The sequence below is a fragment of the Cydia amplana genome, chromosome 21 (genome assembly GCF_948474715.1).
Source record: "Cydia amplana chromosome 21, ilCydAmpl1.1, whole genome shotgun sequence".
NCBI lineage: Eukaryota > Metazoa > Arthropoda > Insecta > Lepidoptera > Tortricidae > Cydia > Cydia amplana.
This window is the reverse complement of record NC_086089.1, coordinates 4859857-4878220: the sequence shown is the minus strand read 5'-3', so window position 1 is coordinate 4878220 and position 18364 is coordinate 4859857. Positions and strand designations below refer to the sequence as shown.

Genomic DNA, 18364 nt, shown 5'->3' with positions numbered 1-18364 from the left:
TTGACTTGTCCTTTATTTAGTTTAATGCATAAACGAAAACCAGTTCACGTCTATATTTAGATATTTCATAATTGTAAATAATCTCCGGCAGTCGACTAGGTGTGTGCGAGTCTTGGCTTTTCGACCTAATATTGTATACTCTGTAGTTACCTGTTTTGTTATTTTTATAGGATAAAATAGGCCTCATTTCTAGGCAATATTTGTGATAATAAGACATTTTAGAAGACAATTTTTTTAGGTAAAACCTAGAAATAGAATTTTTTAGGTAAAAAATAGACTAGGAATCCTCTAGACAGAGTTTAGAGCAATTATTTCATGAAACCGATGCTGCCAAAAATACTGGGGTGCGGGGGACGAGGTGAGCGAGTCCCGTGCCGTGATTGGTCCGTTCAAAGACACGGACGTCACACAAAGACACTTTGACTCGAAAATAGAGTAAAACTACCGTATATTTGTGGCAGAGGGGGTAGCGCTACTATGCTCAGTCTAGAGGATGTCTTGTCTGTGGGTAAAACATAGTCTCGAAGCCAACACTCTGATATGGCAAGCTCGAAGCTCCGCCGCCGACGTATACCTTCACTTTGGAATGAATCCTGCTTAACTCTAACACATTAGGAAAACTATACATTAACCGAAGTTGATCAATAAATAAATTCTGTTTTTAATTACAAAACTAACCGACATACATACAGTCCCTGAGATCTAAACTTACAATAAAACTTTGGATTAAAAATTATAATAATTATGAATCAATTCGGTTTGTACATTTTTACAAAGTAATCTGAGTCCAGTTAAATGCTGTGGCTATATTGAAGAAATTAAATGCAAAAGTTTACAAGTTGTGACAGTTAAAGGCACCTTAACTAATGAAAATATACAACACAGAGGTTCTTTTCACAGATCACATGTAGTGTTACCATATGCAACGAGTACGCCTAAAAGTAAATTAATATTACAGACACAATTTTTTTAGTTTAACCCATTAGCGCCCATTGTACCTACTTGGGTAAAACTGGGTCACAGTTTTAGATTCCATTTTCTACTGTAACTCTACCCAACAGCATAAAAAATGGCGGCTTCCAAAATGTGACGCCTAAAAGTTTCGGAAAGCGGCTAAATTGGTAAACATTAGCGCTTGACAACCAAATTGAAATCTTTAAATACAACAAATTCGCGGCCAAGAATGTTTGCACTAGTTTATGCTTCTTTAATATTTATTTGTCTATGGCATGACTCCATGTGCGCTGCGCCTTATTCAAATAATACGATACAATTCCATTATTTACTGTTTACTGGAAGATTCAAATCGCTCGCGCGGTATAAAAACTGCAACATTACACCAAAAATATAAAATTTGTATGAGTAATTACAAAACTTACGCGGTAGGTGCAATCATAAGGAATGTGCTGATGCTTATTATATTATACGTATGGCAACACTGACAACCAAAAACACAATTTTTTTTTCTATGAAATTAGGCTCATTACTGAATATTGTGTTTTTTGTTACCTGTTGCCCATATTAACTCGAATTAGGTAAAATTTATTGGCAATAATATCACAAATTAATATTATCAATCGGTTTTAACTTCGTAATGTTTTATGCTCGTTTTTGAGAACCCAGTTGCACCTAACTCTGAGCTATGAAAGAATCTTTGAATTTCATTAAAAGTTTATAATTTTCGATTTTGAAACGTCATAATAATTTGAAGCTCAACAATGCCGTTGATGATATGTTGATAGATATAACAAGTAACGCATAATGTGATATATTATATTCAATTTTCTATTGAGCGAACTAAAGCGGAGTCCAGACGAGACAATTTTTCGCAATATGATGAAATTGTCCGATCGAATCAGGCCGTGCGGACGCAAACGAGCTGGGCAAATCGACCGATTTGATCAGGAAAATAATTGGCGCCAATCTCACCTAGCGTCCACACGTACACAATTTAATCACCAATTTGTATTCCATAAATACTAACTTCGAAAATTGGCATTTTTGTGTCCGCACCTGCTGATTTGATCGGATTTGATTCGATCGGACAATTTTATCAGATTGGCGAAAAATTGTCTAGTCTGGAGTCCACTTTACTTTGATAATGTCACTAGTTTTAATTTCGAATTTTAGCGACTTACTAAACGATTAACAAACTTTCCTCAATAGAAAATCGTATCGTAATAACCAGAACTTGCCTTGGATATAATTCCCTTAAAAAAGAAGCGTGAATATAGTCCAATACTTCTAAAGAAACATATATATGTGAAAGAAATTAATGACAATTATTTGGCTCAGGACTTAAACGACATCTATTCAACTAGGTACATAGAATATTGAGCAATCTATTGATTGTCTTTCCAAGCTTAAAGTCGCGGAACGAAATGGAAGCGGCATTGCTAACTTCAAACAAAATTAAGTATCGCGGTTAAGTACTAGTCACTACTGGTTTGAGAATAACTGCGTATAGAAGCGACGTTGAAAATGAAACGGCCGATATTGTAACTTTTCGACTAAAGTTGTGAAAATCACCAATATACTTACAAAATAGGGAGTATTATTGCAATGTTCTGCCGCCAGAGTGCAGCACTAACACAAACCGTAAACTATAGAGCAACTTATATATAGTGTATAAATGTATCATAAGATTCATAAGTGCTTATTGCTAGGCCTACATGAAATAGTTAGTTTCGATACAAGTGCGAAAAAGAGTAAATTCGAAACGAGTGGCGATAAATTAAAACACGACCGAAGGGAGTGTTTTAAATCGACACGAGTTGCGAATTACCTATTCGCACGTGTATCGAACAAAGTTTTACAGTACATATGGCACTTTAAAGTTTCTACATACGCACGAAAAGTGCTATTTTACGCACTAGTGCGGAAAAGTAGCCCCATATGTACTGTCAAAGTATATTTTGACTTTGACTATGCCGACAGTTTTTTGACATGTTTTCACAGATTACTTGTTACGAATAAATATGACGGTTTGTTTACTGTTTGAGCTAGTGGCGCTCCCTATGATTTTTGCGTAATATTCCCTGCTAAATTATGGGTTATCTAACTTATCTATCGTCGCTCGCTTCTATACGTCTTAGGATGGTATTCCACCTGTCCATTTTCTTGGGTCCAATGTCACTGCGTCTCACTCTCTCATAAAGCAAAACGTGAGACGCAAATACACATTGGACTTAAGATCGGTATTCCTAGGATAGCGGCGCCGTCATATAGCGGCCGTCTCCATACTAAATAATACGGCTAGATATGGATGTCGTAGTATTTGTATGGAGACGGCCGTTATATGACGACACCGCTATGCTAGGAAACCAGAGCATAAGAAATACGACATGTGGAATACCGCCAATATAAGTTGGTTTCTAGTTACCCTCAAAACCACCGCACATACAACCGTAAAGCCATCTCTCGGCAAAAACAAAAACTACAAGCGAACACAGCTCAACCTTGCTCGGTCACGTTCTGTTCTACAACCACCTTCTTGCTGACCGAGTATATGGGCGGCGAGTCGATTTTACCCGACATAGCTTGTACGCGGCTTTTGACCGATTCCAAGGGCGATTTTTCATCGATACTCGAAGAGTGCTGAAAAGACCCCCCAACATCGGAATTCCCATAGATATGTTGCTCTCTAATATTGCCGTATAGATTGTAGTTGTGTATCAGAGCGGAGACCCGGTTAGAAGTGACGGGGAGGCTGCTATGGTCCTTAGGTAGGTCGGTAGGTATTTGACTAGTAACGGGTTGGTTGATCTTGAAGTCCGGTTTAGGTTCCTCTTGGACGGGGGGTTGGGGGGAGTGGGGGGGTTGGGGGGAGTGGGGGGGTTGGGGGGAGAGTGGGTCGGGGAGGGTGGCGCGCCAGTCGACGGCGGGGTGGCGCTCGCGGATGCAGTCGACTACGTCAAGGAGGTTTTTCGCGTCCATGGCCAGTACATGAGCCGCCGCGAGCATATTTCTGGAATAAATAAATTAATTACTAACTTGATAATTAGAAAAATTAATGTTGGGTGAGTTATGGTTTTTTTTTTAACTCTCAGTGTAAGGCCTGAGTGGACGCTCGCTCGGCGCGGCGTGCAGCGTGGCTGTGGGCTCACGCGTGACGTGAGCAGCGTGCACTAAGGCCGCTCCTATACGCTTGCATTTGTTTAACATGCACGCCGCACGCCCCGCCCCGCTGCACGCACAACTCGAGCGTCCACTCAGGCCTTACACTTAGCCAACTTCACGAGGTAATTAAGTAATACATTAAATCAAACTTAAACAAAACTTTGGGATTCAAACTCAAACATTGATTGGATAAATAGGCCACAAGGGCACTTTTAGTCGTTAAGTACGTAAATAAGTTGTTTTACAAGCAATAAAAATCATCAACAATTATAAATTTATCGTCAACATACTAGGCCCACTTGCACCATCCTTCTAACCCGGGGTTTAGCGGTATACTTTTATTTTTATTTTATTTTTTAGCCTGCTGGGTACACTGCCTGCTGGCGGTGAGTTGGAGGGTGTATTTTATTTGTAGGTTTTTTTTTTTTTTGTTATTAATGTGTATTTTTAGAGTGAGTTGACGAAGCCTGTTGCGGATTTTATCGCTGTAGTTTTTTGTGACGATGCCTGTAGCTGATTGTAAGTTTGTGTTTACCTGACGAAGCCTGCGTTGCGGATATAAAAGTATGGTCTCTGAATAAATAACGAACGACAAAAATGTGAATTGTTTAGCGGTTAAACCTTTAACCTAGTGTCAAATTGTACTGTTAACCATGGTAACTCCACATTTAATTGGTTAACCCCGGGTTAGTGGAATGATGCAAGTGGGCCTTAGACAAATACGAAAGTCAATGGCATTTCGCCTAGATGCAGCTAATGTATTGAGTTAGCAAGATGTAAGATATAAGATGTAATTATTTTTGAAAAGATGTGTCCCGCCGAGTTTGTTGCCGGTCCCATAATGGGATACCCTCCTCCAATTGAGGGGGGATTTAAATCTTCTCGGGGCAGAGGTGTAGGGTTGGAGCCGGTCTACCTAGCTTTATTTGACGTTCATAAGCGCATTGTAATTATGCCTACTTGAATAAACTATCTTTTATCTTTATCTAGTACATATTTACTGAGTAGGAAATGTAAACCAGTTTTTATTTGTACGGTTTACATTCCCTTACTTATGCTGAGTGTTTTTGTAACATTAGCCATATTTTGCGTAGTGACTATATCTTTTTCGCAATTACAGGGCTGGTCCCAAAGTACAAGTTGAAAAAACATCCTGTATGTTACGGAGAAGCTTATATTTGATACTCACTTGGTGTATTCGTGGTGTAGCGTGGTCGCGGCGTATTGGAGCGCTAGTCGCATGGCCTCCACCAGCGCCGCCATGTCTTTGCTCAGCACCTGATGGGCCATCTCCACCTCCCTGCAAAGTATAATAATATAAATAAATAATAATAACACGATAACGACGTCAATAGATAGTTAACTATACCCGACTTAAGTTTGTGTTCGTAATTTCTAACGTGTATTCTATTTACCTATACAGTGTAATATTTTGCTATTTCGAGACATTTATATTTTTGTTAATTAGCATTATATATGTGGAAGCTTGTAATTTGCATTTAGTGGATAAGTCTATCAACTTATGTATATTAGGCAGTAAGCATCCCGAATAAAATAAAATATAATCTTTAATAGAAAAAAACCGACTTCTCTAACTACTAGCCTAACCCACTTAACGGTGCTTATACTTTATTTGGTAATATGTATACATTTTATGGTAATCATAGTGGTTGATTTAGTTTAGGTATCATAGTGGTTTTCCGGGTCAAGGTCCGGGTCTGGGTCCGAGTCCGAGTACGGGTCCGAGTCCGGAGTCCGGGGCCCAATCCAAGTCAAAATCGAAATTGAAAATCACAAAACGTGGACTATGCGTCGTTGAGGAGTTCTGTTCTGATCATCATCAGCAGTTCCACTTCATCAAATGCCACAGTTTTTAATGTAAATGCTTGATTTTCTGATGAAAATATATAAAATTCTATACGGATGCCTTTAAGATTTGAGAAGTTCCCTCGATTCCTCATGGATACCATGTTCAGGACTTGAGATGGACATAAATGTGCCTAAAAACCTAACTTGCTTAACAAACATAACGAAAAGGACAAATCGCCAAATGCGAGCTATGCGTCGTTGAAGAGTTCCGTTATGATCATCATCAGCAGTTCCACTTCATCAAATGCGACAGTTTTTAATGAAAATGCTCGATTTTCTGATGAAAATACAAAAATCTCTATACGCATGCCTTTAAGATTGGAGGAGTTCCCTCGATTCCTCGTGGATCCCATCATCAAAACTCGACCTTGACAAAATTGTGGCTTAAAAACTTAACTTGCTTAACAAACATAACGAAGAGGACAAATCGCCAAACGTGAACTATGCGTCGTTGAAGAGTTCTGTTCTGATCATCATCAGCAGTTCCACTTCATCAAATGTCACTTTTTTGAATGTATATGCTTGATTTGTTGATAAAAATACAAAAATCACTATATGTGTGCCTTTAAGATTTGAGGAGTTCCCTCGATTCCTCATGGATCCCATCATCAGAACTGGGTTTTGACAAAAACGGGACCAATCTGTATGCATATACATACAATCAAAAAAATAATTTTCAAAATCGGTCCAGTAATGACGGAGATATGGAGTAACAAACATAAAAAAAAATAAAAAAAATAAAAAAAATAAAAATAAAAAAACATACAACCGAATTGATAACTCCGGTCCTCCTTTTAGATTTGGAAGTCGGTTAAAAATAAAATAAAGATGAGATTTCCCCGCTACATTTGAAGCGGATAGCGCGTTTTTTCCGCTTTGTACGCGTACGAAAAAAGAACCCGTTTAGCGGGTCGCTAGCGGTGAATATGTTAATCGCCTTTGGTAGGCGAGTAGCGACATCTATCGTTAGAGTATGATAGGTACTAAGAACATTTTAAACAGCATCCTTTGTCAGTCACGGTTTACTGTGACCACTGCTCCGCGCTCTGGAAGATTCTTGTAGATAAGATTCTATTTTATGTATATAATTTGAGGATTTCGGAAACGGCTCTAACGATTTTGCTGAAATTAGAGTTTTCGCGGGCGAAAAATCGATCTAGCTAAAGCTTTGGATTCCTCCGAAAACGATGCCGTCATATTACGGCCGCTATATAGCGTTGACTGACGTCACTAGAACGTTGTCTATGTAAACAAGATGGCGCGGTTTCCTAGACGGCGTTACGTTACGTTGATTGTCAACGTAACGTAAGATGACGGCCGTCATGACCTTGTCGATAGTTTCGTGAACGTTTTATTAGATAGCGGTGACGCCATTTTGAATAAATGACACGAGATTTGAATAAATGATTCCGTACTACGATTATTTTCCTCTTCTGATGATATGTCATCCTCCGAGTAAATTATAGATGATCAAGCAAATCTTGTCAGTAGGAAAAGGCGCGAAATTCAAATTTTCTATGGGACGTTATCCCATCGCGCCTACATTTTTCAAATTTGCTGCTTTGACCTTGATGGATGACGGTGTGTTATGACGCCGTGGTGCTTTCCACATGTCGCCACCGTAAAGACGGCCGTCTTTTGCGGCCGCTATATGACGGCCGTCATATGACGGCACCGTTTTCGGAGGAATCCAAAGCTTTACGTTACGTTGATTGTCAACGTAACGTAGATGACGGCCGTCATGACCTTGTCGATAGTTTCGTGAACGTTTTATTAGATAGCGGTGACGCCATTTTGAATAAATGACACGAGATTTGAATAAATGATTCCGTACTACGATTATTTCCCCCTTCTGATGATATTTCATCCTCCAAGTAAATTATAGATGGTCAAGCAAATCTTGTCAGTAGAAAAAGGCGCGAAATTCAAATTTTCTATGGGACGTTATCCCTTCGCGCCTACATTTTTCAAATTTGCCGCTTTGACCTTGGTGGATGACGGTGTGTTACGACGCCGTGGTACTTTCCACATGTCGCCACCGTAAAGACGGCCGTCTTTTGCGGCCGCTATATGACGGCCGTCATATGACGGCACCGTTTTCGGAGGAATCCAAAGCTTAAGTGTTATCTCTGGGAAAACGAGCATTTTTGAGTTTTTAGCTTTTTTTTTATATGTTTTCCAAGCAAAGCTCGGTCTCCCCGATATTGTATAGGTACCTACTCTATGTCTGCTCGCCGACACACAGTGAACTACTGACCGTTGCTCCGCGCTCGGGAAGGGCACCACAACATTGTCCACAGTAGCACACAGCGCCCTCAGCTCGGTGCCGACGGCGCGCACGGCTTGTAGTACAGCGGGGGCGGGCGGCGCGCCGGCGGTGGCGAGGCTACATGTATACTCTATGTCTGCTCGCCAACACACAGTGAACTACTGACCGTTGCTCCGCGCTCGGGAAGGGCACCACAACATTGTCTACAGTAGCACACAGCGCCCTCAGCTCGGTGCCGACGGCGCGCACGGCTTGTAGTACAGCGGGGGCGGGCGGCGCGCCGGCGGTGGCGAGGTTACATGTATACTCTATGTCTGCTCGCCAACACGCAGGGAACTACTGACCGTTGCTCCGCGCTCGGGAAGGGCACCACAACATTGTCCACAGTAGCACACAGCGCCCTCAGCTCGGTGCCGACGGCGCGCACGGCTTGTAGTACAGCGGGGGCGGGCGGCGCGCCGGCGGTGGCGAGGCTACATGTATACTCTATGTCTGCTCGCCAACACACAGTGAACTACTGACCGTTGCTCCGCGCTCGGGAAGGGCACCACAACATTGTCTACAGTAGCACACAGCGCCCTCAGCTCGGTGCCGACGGCGCGCACGGCTTGTAGTACAGCGGGGGCGGGCGGCGCGCCGGCGGTGGCGAGGCTACATGTATACTCTATGTCTGCTCGCCAACACACAGTGAACTACTGACCGTTGCTCCGCGCTCGGGAAGGGCACCACAACATTGTCTACAGTAGCACACAGCGCCCTCAGCTCGGTGCCGACGGCGCGCACGGCTTGTAGTACAGCGGGGGCGGGCGGCGCGCCGGCGGTGGCGAGGTTACATGTATACTCTATGTCTGCTCGCCAACACGCAGGGAACTACTGACCGTTGCTCCGCGCTCGGGAAGGGCACCACAACATTGTCCACAGTAGCACACAGCGCCCTCAGCTCGGTGCCGACGGCGCGCACGGCTTGTAGTACAGCGGGGGCGGGCGGCGCGCCGGCGGTGGCGAGGCTACATGTATACTCTATGTCTGCTCACCAACACACAGTGAACTACTGACCGTTGCTCCGCGCTCGGGAAGGGCACCACAACATTGTCTACAGTAGCACACAGCGCCCTCAGCTCGGTGCCGACGGCGCGCACGGCTTGTAGTACAGCGGGGGCGGGCGGCGCGCCGGCGGTGGCGAGGCTACATGTTTACTCTATGTCTGCTCGCCAACACACAGGGAACTACTGACCGTTGCTCCGCGCTCGGGAAGGGCACCACAACATTGTCTACAGTAGCACACAGCGCCCTCAGCTCGGTGCCGACGGCGCGCACGGCTTGTAGTACAGCGGGGGCGGGCGGCGCGCCGGCGGTGGCGAGGCTGGCGAGCCGCATCACGCAGCGCACCACGCCCGTGGTCAGGCAGTACACCGGGTCGTCCGTGTGCGAGCGGGACTGAAATAGGGATGATGACACATGTTGAATTTTATAACAAAATCTATTAAAATAGATAGCAAACGAGCAATTTATCACTATAATGTGGATATTAAAATAAAATATTGAAAAATTACAAAAATACAGGACCGAACATTCCAAAATTTAAGTTTTTTTTTTAACTTCCAAAAACGATAAAAGTAAGGGTACCATTCGATTCCTTAAATTTCATCCAAAAAAAGATTGTATAGCAATTATATACATAAACGCAATATTTCACCGACAAAAACGCAATTTTCTTGTTTTGTCCATACTACAAGACGGGCTCCCAGAGACCTTGACGTCACCGCCTCTAGCCGTTTTGTATAGGGCGTTTCGCGAGTGAAGTGAGACTGTCGGCCTTTGACTACAATTTCTGACTTTTGTGTGTCCCATATAGACATTTGATCCTAAAAACAAACCGGATCGATTGATACCATAAATGAAAATTAGTCATGTAGCCTATAAGAGGATTACACACATACTTGGTCAAGCAAACCTTGTCACTAGAAAAAGGCGGCAGATTTGAAAAATCGCGGGTTAGCAACCCTACGTTTCAATGGGGTTGGCAACTGTCAAAGGTTTGCATAGATGGCGCCATCATAGCTTGCCCCTTTTTCTATGTGATTTGGCTTAAAGGGCTGGCATCCAGGCCATTAAAAAAACAAAATTGTGACACAATTCTAGGGAATGACAGGGCAAGCTATGATGGCGCCATCTGCTAGATATTTCGACCGGCCAACCCCATTGTTCGATTCGAAAATCGCGTGTCATTTATATCTTGTCTGTGGAACTGTTTTGTTTAAATTTCATCGTTGTTCGATGTACGTTGCTGCTTTTTGCTCGTTTCCTAGGGATACCATATTTAAATTTGCTTTACGTTGCTCCTGACATATCCAGCTTGACAGACTATATTTTAATTTATCAACCTCCTAGTTTATTCGGTCGCGACACTAGTGTAATAGAAGTTATTTGTGTGACTATGTCAAAATCAAGTAATAAATCATTATTAATTTACTGGGAGCCTGGAACCTATATACATACTCATTTATTCATGCAAAAAAACCATTACGCAACGCAAGGCGGCATGTTTGCTATTATGAAATTTATATGAAAACATGTGTAGTGACGTCACGGTCAACTCGCCTACTTTTTATATTTCAGTCCGATTTATTAAATAAAAGTTAAAACTGCTATCTATGTTTTTCTAATAATTATCTGGTGTTTTATTTCGTGCACAGTGAAAAATAATTTATTTTAAGTAGAGGAAAGTACCCAATTCACGTGAGTGTAACCGTTGTGGTCTAAATATTTCAAAATATGTCTCACGAAAGTTTAATTTAGTAAAATCAATCTTATTATGTGTTGTACTCACCCTGTCCTCGCTCGGCTTGTCATTAGGCTTCACAGTGTTCGCTGGACTAGTTTCCGACGAGTTAGGCGCTAGAATAACAAAATTTTCACTAAAGCTTTGGATTCCTCCGAAAACGGTTCCGTCGTATTACGGCCGTAATATAGCGGTGAATGACGTCACTAGAACGTTGTCTATGTAAACAAGATGGCGCGGTTTCCTAGACGGCGTTGATTGTCAACGTAACGTAATAAAGCGGTGCCGTCATTTAGATGACGGCCGCCATGACCTTGTCGATAGTTTCGTGAACGTTTTATTAGATAGCGGTGACGCCATTTTGAATAAATGACACGAGATTTGAATAAATGATTCCGTACTACGATTATTTTCCTCTTCTGATGATATTTCATCTTCCAAGTAAATTATAGATGGTCAAGCAAATCTTGTCAGTAGAAAAAGGCGCGAAATCAAATTTTCTATGGGACTATATCCCTTCGCGCCTACATTTTTCAAATTTGCCGCTTTGACCTTGGTGGCTGACGGTGTGTTATGACGCCGTGGTACTTTCCACATGTCGTCACCGTAAAGACGGCCGTCTTTTGCTGCCGCTATATGACGGCCGTCATATAACGGCACCGTTTTCGAAGGAATCCAAAGCTTTATGATATAAATTCGTGTCTAGCCTATATATGTTATTAGGTACTTTTTACTTTCCATTTAATTCAAATTGATAACTTAGCTTGGAAAATCAACAGTATATAATACAGATTTCTGGTTATTAAGGTAGCTGTCATACGCGCCACGTCTCGGTCAAAATAGACCTTTTTGTGGAATGGTTCAGTACCTGTCTGGCTGGGTGTCTTGTCCTGCACAGCTATGTTCTGCACGCCCTCAGCCAACTTTTCAGCAGGCTCCTCTGTGGATTGTACGGTTGACAGGCGATTCTGTAATCATTTGTGTTCAATTAGGTACTGTACAGGTAGGTAAAGTTAAAATTAAACAAGATAACTGAAATTTTAAGAACTTTTCAATCATTCCCACCTGGTACAGTCACCTGTAATAATGTGTTGCTCTTCGAAGGCCGCAAAAATATGTGACACGCTCTTATGGCTCTACAAATAAGATCGTGTCAGATATCTTTGCGGCCTTCGTTGTGTAACATAATATTGCAGGTGACTGTACCACCTGTTTACCAACAAATTATTAAAGGATGAATCAACTTTTTCTTGTCACTCGTTGGTTAAGTTGTCCTAAATCTTCAAAAAAAAATCAATAGTAGATTCGCTTCGCTCAGACCAAAATATTACCTCGGGTAAAAATGGGTCACTTTATGCCCTTGTTGTACCCTCTGCTTTTCACTTCGATCGCGAGGAAAATATACATACATAAATATCCAATATTTTAGGTTATTTTCCCGTATTTTATCAAGACTAAAGAAAATTTGCCGGCAAGGCTGGCAGTTTGTATGTCAGATTTGGACTTTATTGCTAGGTCAATAAGGGTCGCAAAAGATGATTTTACTTTATGCTCTAGAACATAATAAGCAACTTTATGTCGTCTACGCACGACATAAAGGTGCACTTTTTGAGCATGAGAAGTGAAAAAAGCATTTTTTTCGTTAAATAGTATACAACATAACACATTCATGGTTGGGACTTCCTAGTAAGTATGTATAATACCTGTGACAGGATCACAGGAAGCCCCGCTCTTCTACATTTGTCTAGTACATATGTACACAGTTAACGACAATAAAGTCTATCATTGTGCAAACGGCTATTATTTTAATATCATCATCATCCTAATATCATCCATAATCATCACTCCTTAAACCGGAAAAAGGTAGTTTTATGGTAGTCATAAGCTCCTAATTGGCCATCTAGCATTCTAAAAGGTAGGAGAAGAGAGAACCATTAACTAAACGAAGTTCAACATTTCTTCTAACAAACTGTGCTACTTTTGTCCCCTGACAGACGGGACAGAATAACTAAAATTATAACAGATGATGAGATGTATATATACAGGGTGCTTCTTGTAACAGGAGCAATAAATTAAACTAAAGGCTGTACTCCTCAAACTGAACAACATTTGTTCAGCAACTTTTAAAAATTATGAGTCCTTTAGACTTCCTATTATTCATACAAAATAAATATTGCCTTCAATGTACGCTGACATCAGTGTGTTTGACGTTGCTTGTCACGCTTTAAACATAACAAAATTTGCAATACATTGCGTCTTAGAATAAACTTTAAAGTGTAATAAAAATCAAAACCTGAGTTATTTTCAAAAGTTGCTGAACAAATGTTGGTCAGTTTGAGGAGTACAGCCTACAGTTTAATTTATTGCTCCTGTTACAGGAAACAACCTGTATATAGGTATGTTACCCTAGTAGTAAGCCAAACTTATCTTGAGAAGGCGAACATTTTCAAGAACTTGACGCTGCATACCCTGACTTTCTACTACAGACTCTATTGCTATAGACATAAGGTTCTTACCAGTTTGTCCTCTTGCATCTGCAGCCATCGGCGGTCCTCTTCACTCTGATGTTGCTGTCTCGCCAGCTCGGCTAATAGGCGTCTCTCCACCGCTTGCTCGGTGTCCAATTCTGGACTCTGTGGCGTTAGAAATAGGGTTAGAATTGATTCAACGAGTTCAGTTGACATTAAGAGATCCATTTGAGAGTGGTTTATATGGGGAAAGATTATTGTTTAAGGCAATTGAATAAAAAACCAAAACTACTTACTGTCGAAAAAAATCAAGAATCTGATATTTTAGATTATCAGAATAGGACAAAGGTTGAAATAATTATGTAGAACAGTTCTGAAATTTGATATGTTAATACAAGATCCTGTTTTATATACAGACCATCTGTCGTTTGGAGACCTCTAGGAACCGCCGCCATCTTAGAAAATTTCGACATATGTCCTATTGCTATTGTGCTACTAGGTATTATATCGTCCCAATTGGTGAGATATTCTGGCTAGTTTATGCAATAAAAATTGGCAAAAAAGCTGGTAAATACTAAATTACAACATTGTTTCAATATATTGTAAACATTCAATGGAAATAAAAATATTAACAATCTCTCAAATGGATTCATTTGGAACTAACATTGAGGTTAGTATTTTTTTTACAATTTGTACAATTTTCAATATGTTAAATGGTTCGTTTTAGTAAAGGAATATTGATTAATTCAGTTGTTCTCGAGCCAATAGTTCCCAAGGGATGTGTTAACGACAATGTTAGTTCTTTCTCTTTTGAAAGTTAAAAAATGTGTCACACGTGAAAAATTTAAGCTCAAAAGATTTTTCGCATGTGACACTAAAATAAAAAATAATTAAACCCAAATTCTACCGGAGAAAACCAACGAACACACAAAGGTCTGCAAAAAAAAAACATTTACAAAAGAAAAATAAAACGTGTCACAACTAGGGTATGTACAGGTGACTGTCAAATTCAAAATCTACAATTCGCCAACATGCAGCTAAGGACCTACGAAATAATTAAAAATGTCTAAGAAACCTTCATGCAGGAAAATTCACCTGGACGGGTTGGCCGACCGCCGAGCATTCCTGCCGCGACGCGTACAGCGCTTGCGCGTCCACACTGGTCGCCGACGCAAAGTGTGGACGCGGCGCGAACGCCGCGCTCGCCGTGTACTGACCCGCGGTCTGCGCGGACACTTGCGGCCGGTACAACATCGGCTGAGGCCCTTGCACCACATTATGGCCGCTATAAATAGGCTGGGACGCGCTCGCGTAAGACATGGGGGGGATAACTCCCATAGGCTGAGACACAAAGGTTTGAGATAACGGACTGGCGGAGCGTTGAGGGAAAAACGCCTGACTAGAAGCTACAGGAGGCGAAGACATCTGCTTCGGCATCATTTGCATCACGTGACTAGGTTTCACCGGGCTTTGGGAGTACGGGACGCCTTGGACGACTCCAACCGGCACGCCGTACGAGACCGGGTGGGAAGCGACCATCGAAGGTCTGTACTGTTTCGTTAGACCCGCCTTTTGGGCGGCGACAGCGACGCAACTTTTGACATTATCGCCCCCAAAATCATAGATTTCCTCGACTAGAGGCGGATCGGGCTGCGACCGCATCTTATTGACAACACTGGCGGCTAGTTGCGCGTTTAAAGAGCCCTGGACAGAGAACTGGCCAATGTCCTGTTCCCTTCTGTTTCTCGGGGGCGGGGACGCCGGGACCGAGTGCTGGCGCGTGAAGGGAGCTATAGGGACGGGGGAACCCCTATGGGAAAGACTGCCGCGAGCGTTGCGTTCTAAGGAACCCATTCTGATAGGCGCCCGTTCCGCCGTCGACAACGTCCCTCGAGTGTTCCGTTCTAACGAGCGAACCCTACTCGCATACGGTTCCGGAGACTCCTCAGGCGGTGGGACATTATTCTGGCATAGATTGTCGCAGCTCTCCCTCGCGCCGACGACAACGGTCAAAGTGTCTTCGGGCACGACGGGGTCGAGTTTGTGCAGCGACGCGACGGGGATCGGGACGGTCTGCAGGGGTATGTCTAGGAGCTCGTCGGGCTTGGGGTTGATGAGTTTGGTGTCCTCCGGCAGAGCCTGGAAATCGACGGCGACGGTGTTGAATACCGAGGCGGGCGTGGTGTAGGCCTGCGGGTCGCGCGCGCGCGCCTGGTTCTCGCGCAGCAGGTGCGCCAGCACTAGCGGGTTCTGCGCCACGATGTATGTCTGCGGCGCCGCGCCGACACCGCTCGATTCCGCCGCTGCGGACAACATGCGTTTTGAGACTTTGAATAATAGTTATTTGTTTTACAAGGGGGCAGAGTTGTTGTTTAACCGCTCGTGCTGATATTGATACCTGAGCAAGCGAAAGATTCCAAAATTGAAAGATTGAAAAATGGAATCTTGAGCGCTGCGAGGGTTTCAAATCACGAGAGTTAAACAAAATTTCCCCCCGAGTGAAACGCAATATACTTTTCACCACACGAACTCGAAGAAAATATTAACTGTAAGATATCAAACAAAATCAAACCGAATCAAATCCAAATGAATTTTATTAAACATTTATCATTCAAAGTCATCATTTAAAAGTCAATTCTACCAGCAAACATTAGAATACAACTCAAAATTTGCATTTGATTACTTTGCCTCACATGTGAATAAAATGCAACTTCAATCAAGACAGCCTTTACCAGTTGGTGTGATGAAAATGAATATTTGGTGTTCAATATTTGGAGAATCGGGAATGTTGCTAATTTATCATAAATCTGAACATTGTTAAGTCCAGAGAAAGATGAAGACCGAAGATGAGATGGGCAGATACCGTAGCAAAAGACATGAGGGCCTGCGACGTTTGCGAAGTGGGGAGAGGGGACAAGTCAAGCAGACCCCACAATCAAATGGGAATAATAATGCTGTGGAAGAGAGAAAGAGAGAGAGACAGAGAGAGAGACAGAGAGAGAGAGAGAGAGAGAGAGAGAGAGGGAGAGAGGTCCTCACCAGTGAGGTTGGTGGGGGGCCTGCTGGGCTTGCCACGCGCCGATTCTCGCGCCGCATCGTGTCCCACGCCGTGCTGCGCTCCTCTTGCAGAGTCTCACTGTAATGGTAAGGAGAGAGAGAGAGAGGGAGAGGTCCTCACCAGTGAGGTTGGTGGCGGGCCTGCTGGGCTTGGGCGGCGGCTCGTCGCCCCACGAGGCGGCGGCCACGCGCCGGTTCTCGCGCCGCATCGTGTCCCACGCCGTGCTGCGCTCCTCTTGCAGAGTCTCACTGTAATGGTAAGGAGAGAGAGAGAGGGAGAGATGTCCTCACCAGTGAGGTTGGTGGCGGGCCTGCTGGGCTTGGGCGGCGGCTCGTCGCCCCACGAGGCGGCGGCCACGCGCCGGTTCTCGCGCCGCATCGTGTCCCACGCCGTGCTGCGCTCCTCTTGCAGAGTCTCACTGTAATGGTAAGGAGAGAGAGGGAGAGATGTCCTCACCAGTGAGGTTGGTGGCGGGCCTGCTGGGCTTGGGCGGCGGCTCGTCGCCCCACGAGGCGGCGGCCACGCGCCGGTTCTCGCGCCGCATCGTGTCCCACGCCGTGCTGCGCTCCTCTTGCAGAATCTCACTGTAATCACAAATCATACTTTTATTTTTCTTTCTTAAGCCAGAGAAATATAGTAAGACAAGAGTGCTCACTCCATACATCAGTTTTGGTACCAAAAAGACTATTATTTTCATAGTTGACATCCAGCATCTAGTAGCGGAACTATCAGTACTGCTACTTGACAATAGATGTAGCACCGACTGGAAAGTCTAATTCTCAACAACTTAAGACTTTCCGGGATGTATGGAGTGAGCAATCTATGCGCTCCTCTTGCAGAATCTCACTGTAATCACAAATCATACTTTTATTTTACTTTCTTAAGCCATAGAGAAATATAGTAAGACAAGAGTGCTCACTCCATACATCAGTTTTGGTACCAAAAAGACCATTATTTTCATAGTTGACATCCAGCATCTAGTAGCGGAACTATCAGTACTGCTACTTGACAATAGATGTAGCAACGACCGGAAAGTCTAATTCCCAACAACATAAGACTTTCCGGGATGTATGGAGTGAGCAATCTATGTATTTTTTCTCTATCCTCGTGCCGCCCACCGTACAAAAGTATAGCCAAGGAAGTTTGAATCTTGTTGTATTTTTAATTGATTTGAATTTAATTTGTTCGAAAATTATACGAGAAAAATGAAATGCTACCTACTTTGTTTTTAATTGAGGAGTGTCTTTTCAAAAGGGTTTATTTTTTTCTTAGCGGTACTTCTAGAGAGAACCTTGCTCAAGAAAACTTAAGGTCCAATTTAGAAATAGATTCCCAGAAAAAATAAACCCTTTTGAAAAGACACTCCTCAATTAAGGTTGACATTCCATCGAAACTGAGTGTACATCCTAATGTACGCGGACGAGGCTATGCTTAAGCATAGTATTTTTATAAAACCAAATCTTGTATCTCTAATTTTGACATTTGAATCAGGAATATACAAATGAACGGTCATTAGAAAATTCCAAAATGCCGTTTACAAAAAATGTAAACACAATATTTATGGTTAATGATTGCTGATAATGCTGTCGTTACTAAAGTAATATTTTAGTAGACACATCGTTAGTCAGTTTGCGCGCGGCACAGCGCCATCTAGCGGCACACCTATGTTGCTTAGGTTAACCGTTTCACTGAGACTATTCGTATAAAAGTTCATAAGTCTCAATAGGGTTTGTTGTTAATAGCTACTTTACGTAGGAAGTGGCGCCCTCATTTATTTTCTACAATAGGGTATTTTCCTG

At 42.8% G+C, this 18364-nt stretch overlaps 1 protein-coding gene and 1 long non-coding RNA gene across 2 annotated transcripts in view; one reads left to right on the top strand and one right to left on the bottom strand.

The window, feature by feature from the left end:
- The window catches only part of LOC134657883 (uncharacterized), a 485626-nt gene that overhangs the window by 431234 nt on the left and 36028 nt on the right, over window positions 1-18364 (top strand). The gene's annotated exons all lie outside the window — the stretch shown is intronic.
- Window positions 3454-18364, bottom strand: part of LOC134657850 (focal adhesion kinase 1) — an 82856-nt gene continuing 67945 nt past the window's right edge. The window contains exons 20-27 of the mRNA XM_063513429.1: window positions 17022-17149; window positions 14603-15810; window positions 13556-13672; window positions 11908-12007; window positions 11088-11155; window positions 9492-9694; window positions 5309-5419; window positions 3454-3967 (exon numbers count right to left, since the gene is read on the bottom strand). Coding sequence (XP_063369499.1) covers window positions 3454-3967; window positions 5309-5419; window positions 9492-9694; window positions 11088-11155; window positions 11908-12007; window positions 13556-13672; window positions 14603-15810; window positions 17022-17149 — 2449 coding nt within the window. The remainder of the gene's footprint in view (window positions 3968-5308; window positions 5420-9491; window positions 9695-11087; window positions 11156-11907; window positions 12008-13555; window positions 13673-14602; window positions 15811-17021; window positions 17150-18364) is intronic.